General features: G+C 42.9%; 1 protein-coding gene across 1 annotated transcript in view; it reads right to left on the minus strand.

The window, feature by feature from the left end:
- The window catches only part of LOC311040644 (voltage-gated delayed rectifier potassium channel KCNH8-like), a gene marked incomplete at both ends in the record, with an annotated part of 66,611 nt that overhangs the window by 41,344 nt on the left and 612 nt on the right, over window positions 1-24,655 (minus strand). Inside the window, 5 exons of the mRNA XM_084050973.1 lie at window positions 700-857; window positions 3,285-3,543; window positions 4,938-5,083; window positions 7,459-7,593; window positions 10,263-10,496. Coding sequence (XP_083907099.1) covers window positions 700-857; window positions 3,285-3,543; window positions 4,938-5,083; window positions 7,459-7,593; window positions 10,263-10,496 — 932 coding nt within the window. The remainder of the gene's footprint in view (window positions 1-699; window positions 858-3,284; window positions 3,544-4,937; window positions 5,084-7,458; window positions 7,594-10,262; window positions 10,497-24,655) is intronic.

A 24,655-nucleotide genomic window follows, 5' to 3' on the forward strand; every position in this document is an offset into this window, starting at 1 on the left:
CAGATTGGAACTCGGGTCCTCGAGACTCACACAGAACACATGGTCCATATGCACTAATTGAATCTACCAGGCACTCCACAAACACAATCTAAAAATAAAGCCATTAACACGAAAATGGTCATATGTTTATAGAGAACAATGCACGAAGAAAAAAAGGTAGAAGAAGTGAAAGAGAGGACAAGTGTTGAGAGGTTTATGACTCATACAGCCCTGCATGGGAGTAGCACTTCAATGAGCTGAATCAGTTTCATAGAGCCAATTATTGTGCTAAACCACTCGTTAATGTCAGCCAGGCGCAAACAGGTGCCTCTCTCATGAGAGCAGCGGTGGAGAGAGAGACAGAAAAACAACATTAGAGACTTGACATTTCTTTTTGTTGTCAAGTTCTCTCAATCCCCCCCCCCCATAATGGCAATAGGATTTGCTGACCCAGCTGGGACTTTGAACACAATTAACATCAATAATAGACTAGTATGTGAGTGTGTATATAGTTGTGGGTGACTCACAAACATGCAAACATACATGCTCACAATTGGAATTGCTTAATACATCTTCTGCTAACAGTCCCAGGGTCAACTAAAAGTTCTAATAGAGCTACGCTGAACAGTACTGTGTGTGTGTGTGTGTGTGTGTGTGTGTGTGTGTGTGTGTGCATACGTACATGTCTTACGGCATGTGTGTACTGCGTCTGCGACTCACCACGCTGATGTTGAAGGCATACAGCAAATCAAAGGGCAGAGCAGCGATCAGATCCACAAACAGCCAGGACGTGGCGTAGTGGACGCAGATGGAGCGTGCGTCATACACCACCTGGCCAGACGTGCTCACGTAGGTCGTTCGAAAGTTCAGCACGATATCTGCCACATAAAGACCATATTGCATGTCAACCTAAACCACCAATACACCGTCTGGATCTGTCACATCACCCGTTCTGGAGAGATCACGCACGGAGACAGTTGTGGTGGCGTTTGTAGTTACGATAACCACTAAATGTCATTTCCATAGCTATGCATCTGCGTTTGAAGATGAGAGGAGAAATGGAAATTCTTTACTCTGTCACTTTCTTTACTCGTTAGTTACGCTAGGGCTGGGCAATGAACTGAAAATATATATCGACACCGATATTTAGAACAAATAACCGACTTATAACCAAATAATCAAGATTATTATTGTCGACTAAAGGTACACACGCACACACTACAAGATAATCGGGGGTATCCACTATTGAGTGGAACGACATGGCAGGAGTGGCGCGCGAGCGAGAGAAAGAGAGGCTACAGGAGACGTGAAGATGTGAAGTGAATGAGAAGACCTTTGGCACGGAGACCGGTCCAAACAACCTGTGGTGCATTGAACAGTTGAGGCTTGTAGATATGTGGTCAGAACACTGTCTAAAACGTGTTTTCTCAGACATACCACAACCGCTTGTCACCACTGCTAATTTAACCGGCTTCGTTTGTCGTTTACATCTACTCTGTTACTGCTCCTGCATGTGATCATGTGAGATTAAATGATATGAGGTGCTGTGTGAATAATCTCAATGAAATCCTGTAACGTGCTCATTATTTTAAAATCTTGTAGTGTGTGCATGTTTAATAAAAAAAATCTTATGAGAGAATCTTGAGAGAAGATTATCCTGTAGTGTTTGATGCTATCAGATCCAAATTGTTTAAGATTTTAAAAGTCCTGTAATCTGAGTCCAGTTTAAATTAATTAGTCCGATTAACCACTTAACCTATACTTCATTGTACAATGGTGGCATGTTGCACCGCATTGCAACGTGTTGTGAGCTTGCTGATCTGCTATTTTCAAAAAAATGTCTTTTCTTTTAATAATCGTTCATTATTCGTAATCGAGGCAAAGGTTTAAAATAATCGTGATATTGATTTGAAGTCATATCGCCCAGCCCTTCTTCTTACGCTCTACATTTTCTTACAATTGTTTAGCATTTTTGAGTTGCTTATCTACTGCTTAACAGATGCTTTCATGGTGCACATGTGTTGGGGCATTCTCAGCAGAGATGGATTCTGCTGAACAAAAAGGAGACTCACTAATGGAAAAAGAAGTTAATCTACCACAGACATCAATTCACGCATAGCCTCAAACTAATTGATAGAGTTTGTTTCAGTTCATCCTCCAAGTGATACCATCGGAGGACACAGTTAATTAGAAAAGAAGAACAGAAAAGCAGTAGCTGGAATGGGGGGGGCCAGGGGGGGAAAAACCCTAGCAAAAGCCAGTGCCAATCGTTTGCCTCTGGTGGGATAAAATGCAAGCTGTGTTTAAATGTTTAATCCCCCTAGAAGCACCGATGATCTCCAACTATTGAGACAGATCGTTAGTGCTCTTGGTTGGTTTAAAAAAACCACAACAACTTGTCATAGAAAATGGATCGTGATGATAAATTGATTTTCTGTACCTCAAGCTAAAGATTTATTTTCCTTTCATAACAGCAATCAATGAAAGAAGCTAAACTGGGATGAAGGCAACACTCTATAAACCTATTCCACTCAAAAACCCTTTTGTTGTCAGTTAGTGATTAAAAATCAGAGCCAAACACTGGCAAACTGCAACTGACACTGTCATTTCCGGCTAGATTTAAGAAACTTTTATTTATCTATAATTTAATTAGTACACTATAACACAGCAAATTAGAAATGGGACCCTAAATCAATTGCAGTTAGCGAAATACCACCATATTCATCATTGCCAAGGAAAGATCTTTGCTTTGTTGATTGGACAACGCCTCCCTGTTTATTGACCATCCGGCTGAGTGAGATAATGAGAAACGGAGACGATGGATCCGTGCCGTATGTGGTCTATCGCTGGTTGGAAAGGTCACATAGTTGACATTTACTTTCATATAAAGATTGTGTGTGTGTGTGTGTGTGTGTGTGTGTGTGTGTGTGTGTGTGTGTGTGTGTGTGTGTGTGTGTGTGTGTGTGTGTGTGTGTGTGTATCTGAGGCTCAGTTGTTTGCCATAAACCCAGTCATTGCTGTTTTGATGGCGATGCTGGTAAATGATGATGGTATTAGCAAGGACCAACAAACTCCTGGTTCAACTGAAGGCTAGCATTGGGGATATAGCTGAATGATAGCGCAGAGCAATGATTCAGTACCTTACATGTTCATGTACAGAATACTGTATGTATATATGTATACATGTGTGTGTATTGTGTATACAGTATATTACAAGTGCATATACATATACAGTGTGTGTATACAGTATCCTATATCCAGTATTACAAGTACACGTGTTAAACATGAACCACACCACGGCTCACCGATTATGAACAGTATCTCCACCAGTATGTCACTGACGCTGGGGGGGTTGCGTGCGGCCGAGCCCCCGTCCTCCCGTATCTCGGCGCCGGTGAAGCAGACGTTGTAGGGAACGGTGATGGCCACGTAGAAGGTGGCGAGCAGGATCAGCCAATCCCAGCCGGCCTTGAAGGTGCCGTAGTGAAGCAGGATGAAGCGGGACTTCTGGACGTCGGCCACCTTGTACTCTGGGACCGGGTTGGCGTTTGCCCCCAGCACGTTCTGCACGGGGAGGGGGCAGATATACATTCTTACTCCTTACACATGTGGACACTGACAGGACTGTGGTCAGGATGCCCTGGCATCACTGAGTCAACATATTGTGTATGTTTTTCAACGTGCATCAGGATAGTCCAATAGACTGTGTTCTCATGTGATGACGGAATGAGGAAGGTTGTCATGTGACTGACAACGGAATGTGGACGTGATTGAGAACAAGGCAATGTTGACATTACAAAACAAGTGAAAAACATTGGCTTGAGCCCTGTGAGCCTCAGTGAGCCATCAGCCGAGTGACTGCCCACACTGAGTGATGCAAAGTCTGCTTCTCCCAGCTCAGTGCCGTCCAATTTGCATACCGACATGGTGGGAATCAGTTATGATCCATCGTTGTAAACATGCCACACAAAATGGTGTCCCTCAGTGTCAGCACCGGATGCTAAAGGTACCCGACAAAGTGTCCAAATATGATGAGTTGTTGGTAGTGAGAATGTGTTGACAGATGTTCTCAATGTATATAGATGTGTTTGATCTCACATATGATGCATTGCACACACACACTTTTTTCTTCTTTTAAAACACAAAATACGTGGTGAATTTTTTATACAGTCCCAAAATATCATGTTCATTGCACGGTAAACTGCTGGCAGTAATCTTCCCAATTGAAAGCAGCCATTTGTCTCTGTCTATATCATCCAATTTACCTGTGCTGCTCTAAACCACAGACAGCCCCTGGTCATTGATCAACTGGTCAAATTAAATCAATAGATTTGTGATGGAATCACTCAATTTAATTATAACACATGCCAGGACCCAATAGTCTGCTGCATCAGTGATTCTCAACCTATGGGCCGGGGCCCACTGGTGGGCCATGAGGATATTGCAAGTGGGCCCCCAAATAATTGCCAAAACACTAAGAATTTAATGATAATCTAACGTCAACACAAACATGGTGTTTTGTCTTTGAAACCTTGGAAGAAATGAGTTTTCAATGTGATACCAATAAATTAAAGTATACTACGTTTGTGTGTAAATGTCTGGTCATGTACAGTATGTCCGTGTGTGTGCGAATCATGCTTGTGTGTGTCTATGGATTAGCAGGTGATTATGCAGAATTTAGAATCCTTACTTACTGATAATTGAGGAGATGATGATGCTGATGATAGTGATGATGAGGTGATGATGATGACGATGACATATGGTGGCAATGAAGAACGTGACGAGAACCCATGTGTAAGGAAGGATGGAACAAATCCCCCCTGCTCTACTTCTGCCTAAAATCCGGAGTGTTCATTTAACACTCAATGTCAGAGTGAGATAAAGTAAAAAATGACAACTTTTCAGCTGAAAACAAAAAGTGTGGAATTAGCGTTCAAACGCATGGAAGCGAGCCTCACGTTGTTGATGTTGAGCTTGCTCTTGGTCTTGTCCTGCCTCTGGAGGTGTCCAGACAGCTGGTAGAGCACGGCCCGGCTCCGCCGGCGGTCCGAGGAGAAACCCGGGGGACGGGTGATCTGGTGGACCTCGAGGCCCGTCTCTTCATCTAGACGGGGAGAGCAGAGGGAGAGCAGAGAGGCCAGGGGGAAAGACAATAGAGGAAACAGACGGTAGAGGAACAAATGGAAGACCAAGAATGAGACTAAAGATGCTGACATAGTGTATAAGTAGCTACAGGGTGTGTACACACTGTGCAGACTGACCAGAGATGGACATTACACAGTCAGCATTTCTTCTCATTTCTAAAAGCACTATTTTCAATAGTTTGGCAAATGCAGTTTCAGGACACAAATTACATTCTCACATTACATATCAATCGTTTTTACTATCCTATTTTTATTCAAATCACCCAAAGATCATCATCTGAAACAGCTTTTAACTGTGATGGTGCATGCCGAGCCTTGTTCTGTTCTTGCTTTGCGTACGTGAACGCTAGGCGTTCACAAAAATGGAGCTTTGCATGGATGCCCAGGCTGACGTATGCTGAGGTCCGCTACCGCAGTGGTTCTCAAAGTGGGCCCTGGGGCGCCCCAGGGGTCTTTGGAGGGGTTCCAGGGGGTCCCCAGCAAAATGAGCAACAGATTAAACATCTATTTCATATTTCAGGTATTCAAAAAGAGACAATCTACAAGCTCACAAGGTTCACAATATTATGTGAGCTTGTGGATTTCCTATTTTTTAAAATTCTTCTCTATGGGGGTCCTGGCACAAAATAAATTCAAATGGGGGGTCTGTGGCCAAATATGTATTAATTTGGGGGTCCTTGACATTAAAATGTTCGAGAACCATTGCGCCACTACATAATTTTAGTCCGCAAGGACGACCCAAGCAGAATCCGGTCCCAGTACCTGTATGCTACATCTGAGTATGAGAATTGGCCTTAAAGGAGGATGATGACTCCATAATATCGCTATGCAAAGTCATCAAAAAAAGGCAGAATAAAAAATCAAAAAAGGAGGTAGAGAGCGTGAAGCCTGTTCAAAAGGCGAGTGGTTAATGAAAGACAACTCCTTGAACGGACTTATGGATCCAGTGAATGGATGCAGCCTGCAAAAAAAGTTTTTTAATTAGCCACAATTGTCTCTGTCGTCCTTGGTTGAGAGTTGAGACACTGGAAAATAATGTCTTTAAGCAAAACATCAAGAATTATTAGTACAGGAAGTCATTGTAAAACTATATTAGCTTTCTCCCCCTCTCTTATTCCCTACCCGACTCCCTACCTCCCTGTCTGCTATTCCTTATCCCTGTCATCCATACTATCCCAATGTGTCTCTCATATCTACCTCATTACCTCGCTCCCTCTGTTATCTCGCCCTCCCTTTTTATGTATTTATTTCTATCTCTCCTTTTATCCCTTTCCCCTCCCTCCCTCTCACATACAATACAGTAGGTTTGACCAAGGTCCCTCACAGATTGTCTTGGATAAGCAGAACTGAAGTTGAACCTTGGGATGTGCAGCTGCATAGTGATTCGATTCATTCTCGTTGCAATGCAAAACAGGTCTCAGAATTACACCTATAGCACATAAACCAAACACAAACAAAGCAGATTCTGCGCGCGTGCCTGCGTGTGTGTGTGTGTGTGTGTGTGTGTGTGTGTGTGTGTGTGTGTGTGTGTGTGTGTGTGTGTGTGTGTGTGTGTGTGTGTGTGTGTGTGTGTGTGTGTGTGAAAAACACTAACTGAACAAAATAACAATAATAAAATGTAAAAGGTATCATTCCCTGTTAAAAACAGAAAATGTACTGAGGCACACCAACAGGCCTGAATTACAGAGTAGCCTGTTCAGGTCTTACCACATAAAAAAAGTCATGGTGGACATGGTGGTATTTATTGCAGGTGATAGGAGATGATTGGTGGACTGAAGATTGGAGGACCAATAGGATGGTGACGTGGAGTTGAGGGATGATGGAATGATTGATGACTGATGAACTAGACCTGGATTTTATTTAATTCTTTAGAGCCTTGGTCAACAAAACTTGATGTCACAATATCTGTATAATGCATGCAATAATGTTGACACCTGTAGGTATAACTGATGTAAAAGGATTTTCCCTGATTGGACCAGGACTAGTTTGTCTATATATTGGCAAAATCTGCTCTGTTTGTTTTCATTTGTGTTAAAAATTAGGATTTTGTAGCCTGTTTCTCCATAAAATGAGGGTGAATGAAATCGCTAGTTCCAGTTCTGACCAGTCCTCGATCATAGATGCAACAACGATAAGATCATTATATTACGGAGCCATTGGAGGCAATAAAATGATCAAACTTGCAGAACTCACAAGTATCTTTGTTACACTTTCTGCCAACATTTTTGATTGGCAATTCAACAGACCAATCAGAGCACATCAGATGGATGTTATTACTGTAGCTCCCTCCCCCATTTGATACAAGAACCCTGTTCGGGAAGGAGGTTACACTCACCAGTTTCTGAGTCAATGCCATCGGGGCGGTCCTTCTTGTTCTCTGTGATGTCTTTTTGAGAGACCAGGAACATAACCACCTCGCTCTTCTCATTCTTAATGGGAACAATATCCAGGAGACACCAGAACTGGGAGCCTGACCAAGAGACATGGATGACAGCTCTCCATCAGCATTAACCACTTAAACCCTATATTGTTGACCGGGGTCCCCCAGGGCTCTATACTAGGCCCGCTAGTATTTCCCTCAACACCAAATCTCTTCACCGAAAACAGCCAATCTGCAAGCTCACAACGTCACGTTGCAACGCATTTTGAGCTTGTATATCGGCTATTTTCCACTGATGTTCGGCCCCAGAATAGGGACGCTAGGGTTCATGTGGTATAATGACACACAATGGGCCATTCATAGCAGTGAGAAGTAATAATGATTCACTGGGGTCTAATGCTGCAGCGACAAAAAGCAACAGGCTACAAGTTATTTTCGATGGAAGCCAGCGACATGAAACTACAAACTGACACTTGCCGCTGAGTGATTAGCACACTACCAAAGGAAAGTTGAGCTGGCTTCAACATTTTTCAGAGCTCCAAGGATGCAGTGAAGCATCAATGAATCATATTTTTGTTTCGCCATTTCCACTCAACTTTTCTCTCCATAGTCCCTGCTCTGCTCCGTGAATGGAAGAAAGACTCTGTTGTTTAAACCCCACTCAAAGTGGGGTCTGGGGAACCCCAGGGGTCCTCGAAGTGGTTCCAAGGGGTCCACAACAACATTTGTTAATATAGCATCACAATCAGTTTCACCCTAATTTATACTTCGGCTATTCAAAAATAGCAGATCAATTTTGCGAAAGTGTAGCTGACCACACTAGGTCATGTTGTAACTTTTGTCGCCGTTAGTGTGAACACAGCATTAGGCGACATGGGGGCCATAGTATTAAAGGGATAGTTCACCCCCAAAATGACTTTTTTCCTATCGATTATTCACCAGCGGACCGGTAGGCAGCGGTTCCGGTAGGAGACACAAAGGAGACTCTTTGTGTCTCCTACCAGAACCGCTGCCGGTCATCAAATTATGGGCTTAGGAATGCGACAAAAACAAAAAGATATCCATGAATTCAAATCTCCATGAGATGACTAATCGATAGAAAAAAAGTCATTTTGTGGTGAACTATCACTTTAAGTATCATATCTTTTCATGGGGCCCAGAATCCCTAGAAATGGACACTCCGCACAGCGAGGTTGAGCGGATTGGTTCGTTGCCTGTTTTATTTGATTTGTGTGGCGACATCAATGAACATTTGGCCAAACATACAAGTGAGCATCCCCTCTTCTCTCCAAAAGCTTCACTGAACCATCGCTACCCAGCCAAATGCAGTCATTTATGCTAAGACACATTTAGATTTGAAGACTCTTCTATGGCATTCCTGTTACTGCAGATAATACAGTGAAGAGAATCTGGGTTGACACGCACAGATGTCCTGAGCCATATTAATATGCAAGGTGATGTTATTATGTGAACAGAACAGGCTTGCATGCTGAGCAAAACTGAACACAATTGAAATATACAGTAACAATGTGTATAATTTATTTAGTTGCTTGGGGTTTGCCTCAAGCATGCTTTCTGTTTTTCTGCACAATAAATTAAAGAGCTAAGTTTCCATACTTCCTCATGTATGGCAACTTTATCTTCCCGTTGCCAGCGGCCAGAAAAGGTTTCTACCCCTGTGCACTGATTTCCCATTGGAATTATGATTTACACAAATAACCCTGCAGAAGGAATTGCAGGTTGCTGGTAGAAAACAAATAAATAATGAAATTAGGATCTTTACAGTGAGGAAATTGGGTCTTTAAAAGCAACCAATTATAAAGACCCTCCCAACCAGGAAGTGAATCAGCCAATGATAGTATCTATCCACCTCTTAAAACTACTCAAGCAACCAACCGCCACCATCCCCTTCAACCTACCCAGCCAATTAATCATCATCATTATCATCAACTTTTATTTCACCATGAGAAACCATTAGATGACAGGACCCTCATTTACAATAACGTTACAAAAGTGTAATGAATAAATAAATAAAGATAATCCATTTTAATTTCATATAAATGAATCATTCAATCAAATACCACCTCCTCAGTAGGAAAACCACCCACAAAACATATCTGACCAGCTGTCAATTTTAGGACCCACCAAACCAAGCTATTTTCACAATGCAATAAATTATGAACCAGCAACAAAACACGCCCGCCCACCAGGGCGAATCGTAGGCAATTAACCGAACATGAGTCGAAACCAACATTTAGAACTTCTCACCGACTTAAGCTTGCTCATATTGGTTAATCGAATAATTGAGACGCAGGATTTATTAAATACGTTTTATTTTTATTTCTTATATATCAACAAATTGAAGTAGATTTTTTAATAATCAACTAAATCGATTAGTCTGACTAACCACTTAAGCCCTGGCCTATATTATAATTCATCGTGCAATGCCAGATATTGGTGGTGTGCAAAAATAGCGAAAATAGCAAATCTACAAGCTCACAATGTGATGCATTGTGACGAGTTGTGAGCTCGTGAGCAGCTATTTTCACTATTCATGAAAAAGTGATTACTTCATTAAAATCTGTCATTTCTTTTACAATCGAATAATTGGATTCATTGTTGCACCAGTAATAATTACAACACAGACCTTGTCATAGAAACTATGAGGGCAGTGTAAAATAAGTGTATAAAATAATCGTCCATTAATCTTAACCGAGGCAAAAGTTTGTAAGAATCGTGTGTGGCCCAGCCCTACTTACCACCCTTCTTGTAAAGAATGATCTCGGTCTTAAACTCGCTCCGTTCGTCCAGGGCCTTCTGCATCTGCGAGGTTAGACGGTCGCTGGTCTCCGCGCCGTGCAGGAAGTGACAAATGCAGCTCTTCTGCATGAGCTCGCCACGGGCAAAGCCAGTGAGCTCACAGAAGCCGTCGGAGCAGTAGACGATGGGGTAGAGGGACTGCACCTGGGCGTTTCCCAGGACAAAGTTGCTGTCTGAATGACATAAAGAGAGAGTGGGTTAGAGATGGGGGACGGGGGTGAAGTCTAATTTATACTTCTCCCCTATTGTAGTCATTATGCCAATTCCGTGTATACAGTGCATATAGTACACGTTTCCTCCGATAGACATGGATTCGCCAGCCGCTTCTTTCACCTGACAGTAAGGAGTTTCACTAGGAGGGTAAATTACTTTACTTTATGTGTTTATTTAGACGGGACACCGCATATTAATGAACATTACATGACATTGTAAATACACCGGATTTAGCTAAAGACGCTCATTTACATCTGCAGTCCCCAAGGAAAACATAAAAACAAAAAACAGGCAGACAGTGGAGTACATTACATTACGCAGGGACACAGAGCATAAAATGTAAATACAATAACAAAGGTACACAGGTGCAAACAATATATGTGGTAAGAAATTTCCGAAAAGGCAAATTTAAAAAAATTTAAAATTGGCGGCCATTTTGAAATTTACGTGGCTTATGGGATTTTTCTAAAGAATGAGGTACACTCAGTAAGATTTTGGTGCTTCTTTCCAGATTTGAACGATTGTTCTGCTTATCTGCTGTACTATCCCCACGATCCCCACTCTCTGCGGTGGTTGGTAGGAACTTTACCACCATACTGACATTTCCGTAACTTTTGAATTTAATGAGGGGTGAAAGAGAAGATGTGAGGCAAGATCAGGATGCTGCTCTCTCTTTCCCTCTCTCTCTCTCTATCTCTTTTCTCTCTCTCTCTCTCGAATATAATTGCATGTATAGAACCTCAAGAATCAAGAAGCAACTACTTTATTGTCACATCACAGGTTTACAGGTGTAACGAAGTGGGCGAAATTCATTTTTCACGCAAGCTCCATCATTTTTGTTGTTTTCAGAAAACCGAGAAGAAGACAAAGGAGGGGGAACATGGAGAGGGGGAGGAAGGAGAAAAATCAAACGATAAACAAACCCATCAAACAACACAACAAAAAGTGTCAACGTATTGGCGTGCCTACACCAAACTGGAGAATTACTGGTGTACTATATATATATATATATATATATATATATATATATATATATATATATATATATATATATATATATACACACACACACACACACATATATATATATACACACACACACACACACACACACACACACACACACACACACACACACACACACACACACACACACACACATATACTGTATATATACACACACACACACACACACACACACACACACACACACACACACACACACACACACACACACACACACACACACACACACACACACACACAAACACACACACACACACACGCACACACACGCACACGCACTGCCAGAAGCTAGTCCCAAACGCACTAGGGACAGGCAGGCACACGTCACAGTTCGAGGAAAAGCGGCAGAAAAAGATGAATGTGAATGCAGGAGTAGAGATAGTACTGGGAAGAAGGGGAGTGAGAGGGGAGGGAGGGGGTTAAGTCCAGAAGAGAGTAATGATTAATTTATACTTTGTCATCAGATGTACAAGCTCAGTATGCATTGTGAGCTTGTACATCTGATGACATCAAAGAAGAGGATGATGGGAGAATAATAGCGGGACATGACAAAATGGAGAAGATATAGGGTTCATTTAAAAAGGCAGCAGGCCTGACAGATTGTCCCGAAAGCAAGCCCTTCAAAGTGAGGAGAAGTCCTTGTACAGCTAGATTGCAATGGGAATGGGAAGCGACGCCTGTGAAAACAAAGGAGGTTTCAGAGCGAGAGTCGAATACAATTTTAATGATGTTTTGTGCACAGCATTAATATGAGACCTTGGAAGATTTTGTGTGATGACACTGCAGCTGGTCCTCTGACTAAAGCAAATGCCATGGTGGAAATTTTAAGGGATCGCTGAGATTATTTCATCCGCTTGCATCCACAACAAAAGATGCCTGGAGTTCTGGAAGGGGACACATAATTCTGATAAAAATCTCCAATCAAAGATGTTTTATTGACGTTTCAACCACAGAGGAAAAGTTTTTCAATCATCTAGTGTAGAGTATTGTTTGCTTATATATATTTTTTTCATCTTGACAAAGGCATGTGTGGTCCAAACGTCGACAATATAAAATGAAAAGCATCGGAGCATCTGATCACGTTTTCAAAAAAGCAGAGAAAACGATAGCAGGATATGCTGGGAGCTCTCCGTGTATTCAAAATATTGTTGTGAAACGTACCATAGAATGAAGTTACAGGTGACTGCAGTATAGTGAATATAAAGAATGATACAAGCCTGTCTCCAGGGAGGTATTTGTCTGTTTTTTATTTTCATAAAATATTTTTCCCCAATGTAGTCATCCCCACAGCCACAGCCATGGGGTATATATAAACCATACTGGTTAGTCTGAGGGAGGGTGCAGACAACCATGTGTCTCCTTCGATACACTCATGGGGTCACCAGCCTGTTCTTTTCACCAGAGAGTGAGGAGTTTCACCGGGAAGACGCAATGCATGCGGAGGAACATGCTATTCCTCTCGGTTCCGCTCCCTGCTGAACAGTCAGTCACTCAACCTGTAGGAGTCGCTAGTGCAGTGACAGAACGATGTCTCCGGGCCAATTGTTTTTTGGAGCGCCTTGCTGAGCCAGATGCAACGTGGAGGAATCTAACCCCAGTCTTACCGGTGGTGACCAAGACATTTACCCCTGCACCATGGATACAGTATGTATTTTTTAAGCCGTTATTTAGTTCTTTCTCACGTTTTTAATTACTCCTCCTTGTTTTGATGATGATGGAACCAAATGGGGGAAAAACACGGATGGCATCATTTAAAGCTCTAGTACAGTATGATGGCCTCTGTTGAGAAACAGCACCACTATATGGCTATTGGCTACACACACAGTCATTTATTGAATGTGATTTTTTTTACATTCAGCTTAGTTTATTGTCAAAACCACACCACACTGTGCATTTCAGAAAGAAAAAAACGAAGGAACAAAGTACAGTACATTATGTACGTTATGGATAGCATCTTTAACCCAGTGGTGCGTGAAAAGACTCTCATGTCAGTTAATGAATATCTAAGCTCACTTTCTTGCTGTGCGGACCCTTTTCTGACAATTCTGACCAACAGGCTGAATTATGTGCAATCTTGAATATTTCATGACATTTATGTATTGCTTCCACAGCCGAGCCATTCCTTCCATGGAGATAATTAAAGTCCACATTTTAAATGAAATTGGAGAGTCCAGAGACTCAGCATTCTCACTAGAATGTGAATCACAACAGATGGGATTGCAAAGCAAGTAAACGACAAAGTGAAAGACTGGGGGTGGGTGTATGAGTACAGATGGAAAGAGAAACATAGAGAATCAAAAGTTGGGAGAGAGTGAGAAAAGAGTGATATGGCCAGACAGATGGCAAAGAGAGAGAGAGAGAGAGAGAGAGAGAGAGAGAGAGAGAGAGAGAGAGAGAGAGAGAGAGAGAGAGAGAGAGAGAGGAGAAAGACTGCGGCATAAGGAAATAAGAAGATGACTTACAGACAGTGAAATGTATAATCATTTAGACCTTTTAAAACCAACTCCTATAGAAATGTTTTAGTCATCCCCACAGGATCCACATTTTAAAGTGGATCCTGTGCCACATTGTGCCAGGATCAAATTACTTTTGCTGGGGGACGAGTCCATCTCCAAGAAAAAGCAGTTTCCCGCTGCGCACCAGTGGCACTTTGCCCCCTCTGACACTGCACACTGAGGATAAGCCACCACTTCTGTCAGATACACACTAGTAGTTAGGGTAATGACATCCACATTGATGTACCAAACCATTTAGACACAGACTCTGGACAGCTCACAAAATCCTTTGGGATAGCGATAGCGACAGCCCTCCAGAGCGCCCAGTGGTGGCTCATCAACTTTTGTGCATTTGGGACCGTGTGTGTGTGTGTGTGTGTGTGTGTGTGTGTGTGTGTGTGTGTGTGTGTGTGTGTGTGTGTGTGTGTGTGTGTCTGTGTGCCTAATTTAAGGTCTATCTTATGATAGTATCGTGCACCGAAGGCAACTGCCCTACAAGCTCACAACACATCGTACACAGGCATGCACACATGCACACCCAAAAGAATATAATAAACACACATTGTTATGACAGGCAATACCGAATTGGATTCAGGGTGGGTTGAGAAATAATACCCAGCATGCACTCTTGGGTGTGCATTAAAGAAATGGCTCTCATTCCCGGGTGCTGAGAGCCCAGGCAGGCAAGTGCTCGTTTTCTGCACTAGCAGCTAGGTAATTGTATTCCCTTGGTGTCGGGTGCCGGTCAAAATAAATATCTGATTTGGTGAGTACACAGAGTACCAGTGCTACTCTGGGACCTTAGGACCAGATTTGAAAGCCAGTGCATTACAACGGTGCTTGCTTGTAAAGGGCCGACTGAAAATGTAACAATAATGCATCAGATTTATATAGCACTTTCCAATGTACTCAAAGTGGCTTTACAAAATACAAAACAACTGAATTAAAAGAAAAGAACAAGTAAGAGAAAATAAGGGCTACAAACAAAACAACTAAAACAGTTAAAATTGGAATGATAAAAGGGGAAATGAGATTAGTTGGTGATGGCAAGCCTGAAGTCTGTTTTGATGATGGTTTTAAAAGAGGAGGGGGTGGGGGCTGCTTTGATGTGAGTTGGTAGTGAGTTCCATCTGGAGGGTGCATCAACTGAGAAGGCCCTGTCACCTCATGTTCGGCACTTTGTCCTGGGATGGTATTTATTAGTGTTCTGAAAAACAACTGCTTAAACTAGAAAAGTGTGCTCAGTAGAGAGCAAATCACTGGGAGGCATGCCCCTTATAATAATAGCATCGTATGCAGTGAAGTTTCTAACTAGAGCCATGAAACAGTAGCGCAGCATGTGAGCAGTTCAGCACATCATCTCTACTGGCTCCCCCCCCCCCCCCCCCCACCTCTCTCTCAGTCTCTCTCTTTCTCTCTCTCTCATACATATTCATTGTTTACCTCTCTCCATCTGTCTCCCTAGATTTCCGTCATTCAAATGTCTCTGCAATGTGCAAAGTATAATTGTTAAGTCCTTCTGTCAATTATGTATTGCATGATTCACCAGTCAATCAAATGCTGCGATTTGAAATATAAGTGGCTGGTTTTAACTGGCCCACAGTCGCTGTGTGAGTCCTTCGTGAGAGGAAGTCAATTTGTAAAATGATTGACATAACGGCTACACAAGTTGACACTCAATAGTACACAAAACCGAAAAGTAATGTCATAGAGGATGAGATGTAAACGGATATATGTGAAAGGTGGCAGACCATGCCAGCATAGTCTGAGGAAAGAGATCTTACACCTGTGTGTGTGTGTGTGTGTGTGTGTGTGTGTGTGTGTGTGTGTGTGCGTGTGTGCGCGCGCGTGCGTGCGTGCGTGCGTGCGTGTGTGTGTGGGTTAGTGTGTGTGTGTGAAGAAGGATTGCTCACTCAACCCAAATGAGAGGTGTTGTTCAATAACAGTCTAACTCTCAACACCAACAAGACAGAAGAGGTCATCATCGACTTAAGGAGGAACATAAAGAGGCGATTACACTTCTGTGCATATCAATGGAGACACGGTGGGGAGAGTGGCCAGTTTGAAGTTATTGGCCATCCACACACATCAGAGGATCACTCATGGACACTCAACATAGAGAGCATCCTCACATACTGCATCTCTGTGGTACGTACGCTAGATGCTCCTCCACCGACAACTAAGCTCTGCAAAGAATCAACAGCAGACAGGGGATCATTGTCTCCCAGATACAGCATCGGCGTTGTGAGCTTGAAGGTCTGCTTTTTTATGCTTGAATAGGGATTAAGTGGTCAAATAAAATGTGTATGTGAATTTTATATTTACTTGTTTGCTTGTTCATTGTAAAATTAAAGTTAAATGTTATTTTTTTAATTCAATATTTAATATAATACTTCATTTAAAAACATTTTATCAAAGTTATTTGTTTATTTTATCTATTTTGTATTTATAAGTCAAATGTTCTGATGTAATGATGCAACACATTGTGAACTTGTACTTATAGATAGGCAATTTTTACGATGCGCAACCAAGTACAAATCAAGCATTAGGTCCTTCACATCCAGGGGTGTCAGTGCTAGTTGACAGTAGCCTGATTATCAGACTGAAGCACTCAGAGAGTGGGCGGGGTCTATGGTCTGGAACCAGGCTAAGTTGACAGGCTTGTCAACTCCACCTAAAAGTCTGAGATTGCCTCTGATAGCTCATGCTGATGTAAGAGGGCACAATAGTTGATATCTCGCTCTACCAAGGCATGAATTATCCTTTAAACACTGGGGAAACCACTTATCTTTTTCTTTTGTACATAAGTTGACACGGTGCTGTCCTTCAGGGCTGAAGTTTTTTTTATACATTTTACGCCTTCTTCCCCTTTTATTTCCTTCTTTTGTTCCCCACAAAAGATTTCTCACAACATTGATGGTCGGGCTCTAGACCAAATTCACTGCTGTATCCCTTATTTGCCCCCATGCTATCTGGGAGGAACTACAGAGATATTCAGGCCCATACTATACAGAGTAGACAGACTAGAGTAATAGTTTCCTCCCCAGAGCCGTCATTTTCTGGATGTGCAATTATAACACCTGGTCTGAGCAGAACTATGCACTTTACAATCACTTGCACTATTAGGAATACTGAATGTATGGCTCGGCATGTCAGGTTTTTAGGATGTACATAGGCATCCTTTTTTATACATTTTAGCCTGCTCAAAGCATAAAGATGGCAGGCAGGCAGAAAAACAACAAGTGAAGTGCTCTGCATTTGAAAACCAGCTCTCTGTGCTGTGAACACTTTACTGAGAACAGACTTTCACAAAAGATCAGCTTCAAAACTTCAGCCCAAGGCACAACACTCCAGTGACACAAAAATATCCATCCATGCAACCGTTTCCCCTGTTCTCTCACAATTTCAAATAACTTCTATTTTGTTTTCTATGTCTCTCTCTCTCTCTCTCACACTGACTGACTGACTGACTGACTGACTGACTGACAGACTGTCTCTCTCTCGCTCTGTCTGTCTGTCTGTCTGTCTGTCTGTCTGTCTCTCTCCCATCAAGCACAGAGATACACTGGCCCTCATTTATCAACGGAGCGTATAAACCGGTGCATATTTTTCCATATATTCGGCCGTACACCAACGTCGAAGTCACATTTATCAACGCATCCTACACAGCTGATCCCAGCGTACATTTGGTCCCAGCCTTGATAAATCTCACGTCTGAAAACGAGCGTCATTTAAATAACACGCCCTTAAATATTCTCGAAACACCCCGATTTTACGACATGAAGAACCAGAATACGACCAAAGAAAGAGTTTAGCCGGCTCGCCTCGCTGCCTGTCAAGTCACACAAACACACCACACACACACACACAGGCACGCACGCACACATGCACACGCCCCCCTCTCTCTCTCGCTCTCTCACACACACACACACGCATGCGCCCAACTGCGTCTTTCATAATCCGTTACGGTGCAATCTTTGTCAGTCAGTAGGCTTGTAGCCTACATGAATGACATATTATGATAGGCCTACCAATCACATCGCCATGAATGGAATACGTTTGTATATTTATTTACCCCATACCGAGCAGTGCGCGTTCGAGTTACACTAAAGCAGTCATGTATTCCCCATGAGACTCGGGCGGTCTGCAGACTGCAGTGATCCCGTGCCGCCACCCACGTTATAAGAGATTGGATCGTCAGGTGGTTTATATCCTTAACCCAGCCAGGTTGTAGCCTATATAACTCTCTATGACATAACTCCATACCATAGGACAAGCTACTGTAAGTTTGTAGACCTCACTGTCCCGACCGCGGGACTCCCGACGCAAAAGCGCTCGTTATTTTGAAAATAGCAGATCTACAAGCTCACAACGCGTGGCGATGCGACGCTGGCTTGTGAGCTTGTAGATTTGCTATTTTCAATGCAGCCAGATCTACAATCTTATCTGAATGACTGTTAAAGCAGTTTGTTTAAATTAATTTATAATGTTATATTTTCACAGGGATTATTTATTAGTGTAGATATACATTTTGGAGTGGATATATGTATCCAGATGCCTGTCAGACTGTCAGACAATGCTGCTCCGCAGGTCTAGAATGGAATAAACGGGCGCAGCCAACGTCAACAACTGGTCTCGACCAGACGTGAGATCTCAGCGTAAAGCAGGATGAAGCCCACGTCAGGATATATTGATAAATGCCGAAAGGTGCGGTGATCTCGCCGTACGCTCATTATTCGGGCTGCACCGCGTTGATAAATGAGGGCCATTGTGTCTAACTTGAGCTTAGCAACAATATCTCCAGAGTGATCAGCCACCATAATAAACTGAGACAGAATGATTTGGTCTACTGGGTCTGCATGCGACTCTAATTAATCAAACCACAGTGCCTTCAAGGACTGTTATTAATTCAAGATGTTTTGGAGATTCATGTATCTTCTGCAGTACCTTTTAGTGGTATAGGCCTGTATTGGTTTTTGGGCTACAAGGGCTACTAGGATTGACCAGAAATGCTATAAATTTAGTAGGTATTTGGGATTTGTTATTAATCACAGAAATGTACTATCCACTTCCTGACAGTTATGCTATGGCATAAATTACAGGCATCAATTCCCGTGCTGGAGTCGAACATGGCAAGGGACAGGATTTACAACTAGAGACTGCGAGGCAGGGAGAGTTAAGCCTATTAGCTGTATGTGATATTATAACCAGTCTCATTGGCTTACTGGTGCTCTCCGACTCAAGCCAAGGACTCTCCTTATCCATGACTGGCAGGTGAACTTACGTATTATGATACTGTATGCTCGATGCAGTCCAATCATAAAAAGGAAGTAGATCAGAGAAGAACACTTAAATATTAATTGCTGCATTTACTCATGGTAAAAAAAGTCAGTCTGTTCAATGTTTTGAACAGACTGATGTTGGCATCCTTAGAAACCAATGCTTTCAGTAGTGGGGTCTATAAATAGACAAAAAGGGGTGGAAAATAGTATTAGTGCCAGAACTGAGGGGTGGGAGTAAACAACAGCAAAATCTTTAATTAATGTAAATTTAAAGGTCGGCTCACACTGCTCAGTGGAGCCACCCGGCTGGGTTACCTACCCGGAGCTGTGTAAGTCATGGGTTGTAGCAGTCACAACCCAAAGAAGCTGCGAGGGTAAATAGTGTTTCTACGACACGCAGTTCAACTTTTTGCACACCCCATGGTCAGAATTCAAAGGTGGTGCGCTCGATAGACGAATCCACAGAGCGGCAATCATAACTGCGGTGTCAAGCGGCTGCCGCTCCGCACCGTGACACCACAGCTACAGGCAGCGCTCTGTGAGATTCGTCTATAGAGGCCCCTCCAACAAGACTTGGAAAAGTATTGTGCAAAAGTAGTGGCAAAAAGTAGTGCCAAAAATATGTATTTGGAGTCCCGGCATTTGGCAAAGTTTGCACCACACACACAGAGGGGTAAACATAATCTTCACCCCCGGCTGTTCTGGCCCAGCGGAGATAATTACAAAGCTACAAAGAACCTTTAAAACAGAAAACGAATAACAATTCTCCAAAAGGTGGCAGTACAGTCACCATAATCAATATGGTACTGAGGTTCATCCTGCAATCTGTCAATTAGATTATGAGATATCTTGTGTGCAAAGTTGTCATTATGGCCTGAGGGTGGCAACAGAGTTAAGGTGACACAAATACACTCAGCATGTTTCAGTCACCAAAATCATTAGGGGGCATCCGCCTGGAAGCATGAATGTGATTTCATGGCAGTCCAGCCAGTAGATTTCAAGATATCTTGTTGAGGACGAAAGTTGGTGGAGCAAAAAGATTATGTTAATTTCAAATCCAATGCCTGAGCTGCCCTATAGCCTCAGTATTTTAATGTGCAGTATGTGTGCAACCCACATCCACTAGAAGACATTCCATTATTTACTGAGGTTGGACGGCGCAGAGCTTGATGAGCAACGATCTGACCTGACGTACTGTACATCTACAGTACCTGGATCAAAACATTTGTCTCCAAATTATATAAGTAAGCACAAATGAGAGAATTTGGTCTGGGCTGTTCTGCTGGCCTCCTTTCACTCACCAAGCTGAATTTATCCTAAGTTGCGTGCCGATAGTCATGCATCGAAAATAGCCAATCTACTGTACAAGCTCACGATGCAAGGCTATTTTTACGATGTGCAACCAAGTGTAAATCAAGCATTAGTCCTTCACATCCAGAAAGACATGCCTACAGTGTAGACGTAGACCAAAGAGATGTCAGTGCTAGCTGACAGGCTTGTCAACTCCACCTAAAAGTCTGATATTGCCTCTGATAGCTCCTGCTGATGTAAGAGGGCAAAATAGTCTCGCTCTACCAAGGCATTAATTATTCTTTAACCAGTGGGGAAACCATTCATCTTTTTCTTTTGTACATAAGTTGACATAATGCCGTCCTTCACGGCTGAAAGTATCTATCTAAATTATGCTGTCTAATGTTTTTCATGTTTTTATGTGAGTGACCTGTGGAGAACTCTTGCTTCAATACGAAATACACATGGGAGTCGCTTCTTTTCACCTGACAGCAAGGAGTTTCATCAAGGAGAGCAATAATCTTCGCTAAGGTCCACAGTATCTTTCCCAGCCAACCGACCAACCAGTAGGAGTCGCTAGTGCAGCGACAAGGATACAATCCCCCGCCAGCTTCCCACTAACAAAAACTGTCAGTTGAGTTCATTGTGGTTCCATTGTGGTGTAGAATTTAACCCGGGCCTCTGTGGGGGTGGGCGACTGTTTTATGTCACTCAGAATTTAATGTAGTCTGTTTCAGATGCACATTCACTGATAGGAATTATGACTGTGTGTCACGGTTGGCTGCAGCCACACTCAACACATTGCAGGGACAGTGTTCTGTTGGGCTGTGGGCCGTGTGGTGAGCGCACCTCCATGCTGCCACAAGCCAAATGTCTGCTGACCTGCCTGGCAACAACACAATCTCATTAGCAAACGTACAAGTAATGACCACACCACGAAAATGTGCATAGATTACGTTAGGACGCAAATAACATATACTGTAACACATAAAATTATTTACTGCCAATACTTTTTTTTTTTTACGTAATAAAAATTTGAAACACATATGTTAAGTGATTAAAGTGACATTTTCTTGTGCGGTTGCGCGTGAACATGGATGAATCGGTGTGCGCAGTAGTGTTGCCAACTCTCATGAGAGAAATAAGCCAACCCACCTCCAAAAACAAGCCAACTCTAGCGATAGAAAAAAGCCAAATCTCACCTCGAAAACCAAGCCATAAACAAGCCCAATAATATGGCCATATATTCCTAATAAAAATATATTAGATGCATATATCATCTTAATCACTATGTAGGTCTATAAAAAAAATGTTTTGGTGATTTATTTTACATTACACACATACTTGAGCCAAGACTTAATAAGTAGAGACTTCAGAAACCCAGAGCTGAGTTCAATGAACTGCCTGGCCAAGAAACCTCGAACACACAGTCCAAATGTCTGCTGACCTGCCTGACTAAAAGAAACACAGAGCTCAGACTCAGAGTCCAAATGCTGAAGGCTTCAACAACACATCATCCATTATAAGTAGCCAATAACCAACAGCAGATTTTTTTATTTTAAGTGTCCTGTCCCCAGTTACAGTAGGCGTGCGTGCGTGCGTGCGTGCGTGCGTGCGTGCGTGCGTGTGTGACAGCAGAACACATAACATAACTTAAGGGAATATTTTTTCCTCTGCAAATAATGTTAATATATTCTTTTGCAACTATTCCTCTTGGCCAAGAGCTAGGCCCCTGGCAGTATATTAAGTATCCAGTCAATGTTATCTAACTATATAAATGCCGAGCAACTTCCGCACCCTCGGTGGCGACACCCCACAGCTCTGTTATCGGATAAACAACGCACCGCCAGACCACATGTCGCCTACTGACTCGCCACGGCGGCCGCACTGAATTTACGCCTCGCGTAGGGGACATCTCACTGTTCACTACACCTTTTCCACCGCGCAACATAATTAATTCTACTCACCAAATGTCGGACAAAACGGAAGGGGAGGCAGCTTCGTACCGTTTACCGTGCGCACGACCTCATCACCACAACAGCAGGCAGCCGCTGCGGGGGTTTTTTCCTTTTTTTCCAAACTTTTTTTTTGGTCACCATTTTCTCCAGGCACCATTTCTGGTGTAACGTCGGGTGTTTCTTTTCACCAGCCAATCACCTTTCACGTTGCCACGTCCGTTGCCACGTCGCGCTGACGTACGCTAAACAAGCGCTGCCGTGCGCACAATGCAAACGAGCCCAAAGGCGCGCAAAAATAAGCCGACCATTGCTTAGACACAAAGTCAGACCTGGCAACGCAGCCTACGCCAATCATGTGTGAGAGATCTACAAGCTATGGGGCAGAGACGCCACCGTATCTTAGCAACAACTACAGCGCTCACTCTCATTGGTCGTGTCACGCTAAGAGCAGTCTCCAGACAATGGCATCGCAGACAGCTTGCTGTTACTGCTGTAGCCATCACAGGCAGTTGCAGCACGACGGACAGGGCGCTGTGATAGCTGCCATGTCGCTAACGCTAACCTGGTTGTCATGCCTGCAGCGGCTGTGCAATCACTTTGTCAACAATGCACGTTCGTGTGGTGAATGTCTATATTGCTGCTCAGTTCGTCCATTGTAGATGGTGTATGTTTGTGTGTGTCTTCTGGAGAACTATGTAGCTCCACAGCAACTACAGTAACTAACGTAATGGCAGGACCGCCCCGTGCAACGCATGTTAGGGTACTCACAACAACACCAGGCGGCCGCCATCTTGCAGAAAGGGCTGCCATTCGCCAGCTTTCAGAAAAACAAGCAACCACCTTCATATATTTTTTTTTTTTTTTTTTTTTTTCCTTTTGGAAATTTTCATCCCACGATTTCCGCGCGGACCACCAGGGGGTCCGCGGACCCCCTGGTGGTCCGCGAAACATACAAAATATAATTTCTTCTACTTATTTTTCATAATTTTGTAACTTTTACATTACACTTTCTTACATTTTTTTTTTTTTTTTTCCCTTTTTGCAAATGTTACTTACACAATTTGTCTACCCCCATATACACACGCCCACGCGGGCCCCGTGCGCGTACATGCCTCTAACAGCCATAATCCCCATCTATACTGGCCACTCTGTGCTGCAGCTACACGGATACAGACACAGGGACACGGAGGGACCAACAAACGCAAAGCCCCGTGCGCGGCTGGGGTTGAGGGGGGCGTAGCCCCCCGAAACTCTAGTATGGCTATAAGGGCCGGGGGAGCTGCCAAGGCATTCTGTTTGATTTAATAACTGGCCCAGTTATGAATCCCAGTCTTCCCAACCAGTACATTGAGTTTACATTGAGTATTGATCTACCTTCCTATGGTGGAAGCACAAATGAAATACATAATTGTGATTCTACTGCTCTCATTTTTTGTAGATGTCAAGTAGTGTGTCACTAGCATTAACATCTCAAATTTAGGGAAACCATGCAAGGCACCAACCTGCTCATCGGGAGCAATTAGGGGTTCAGCGTCTTGCTCAAGGACACTTCGACACTAACTCTAGGGGAGCGCCCCAGCCGGGATCGAACTGGGAACCTTGCGGTTTTCCAGTTCACTCTACCCGGCCACTCTACCCCTGAGCCACTGCCGCCCCATTATAACTTCAAACTCCATTTTAACCATGTTAGATACATCAAAAACACCCGTCCTTGGTTCTGGTGACTCATACCGCCCTCCTAATACGCGAGGGGGGCGTGTTTTTTCAATTACTTTTTTCATTTATCTTTAATATCTTTTGGGGAAAATGAAAAAAATAAAATACAATAAAAAAATAAAATAAAATAAATTGTTTTTTTGGGGGGAAAAACACAGCCCCCTCACGTATTAGGAGGGCAGGGTGAGTCACCAGAATCAAGGACGGGTGTTTTTGATGAATCTAACATGGTTAAAATGGAGTTTGAAGTTATAATATATATATATTATTTTGTATAGGAAGGGGGCGTGTCTGATTAAATGAATATCAAATACCTAAATACTGAATCAAGCAACTTAAAAACTGTCTGGGG

Source organism: Gymnoscopelus microlampas (assembly GCF_963454915.1).
Source record: "Gymnoscopelus microlampas genome assembly, chromosome: 24".
In the NCBI taxonomy this organism is placed as follows: Eukaryota; Metazoa; Chordata; class Actinopteri; order Myctophiformes; family Myctophidae; genus Gymnoscopelus; species Gymnoscopelus microlampas.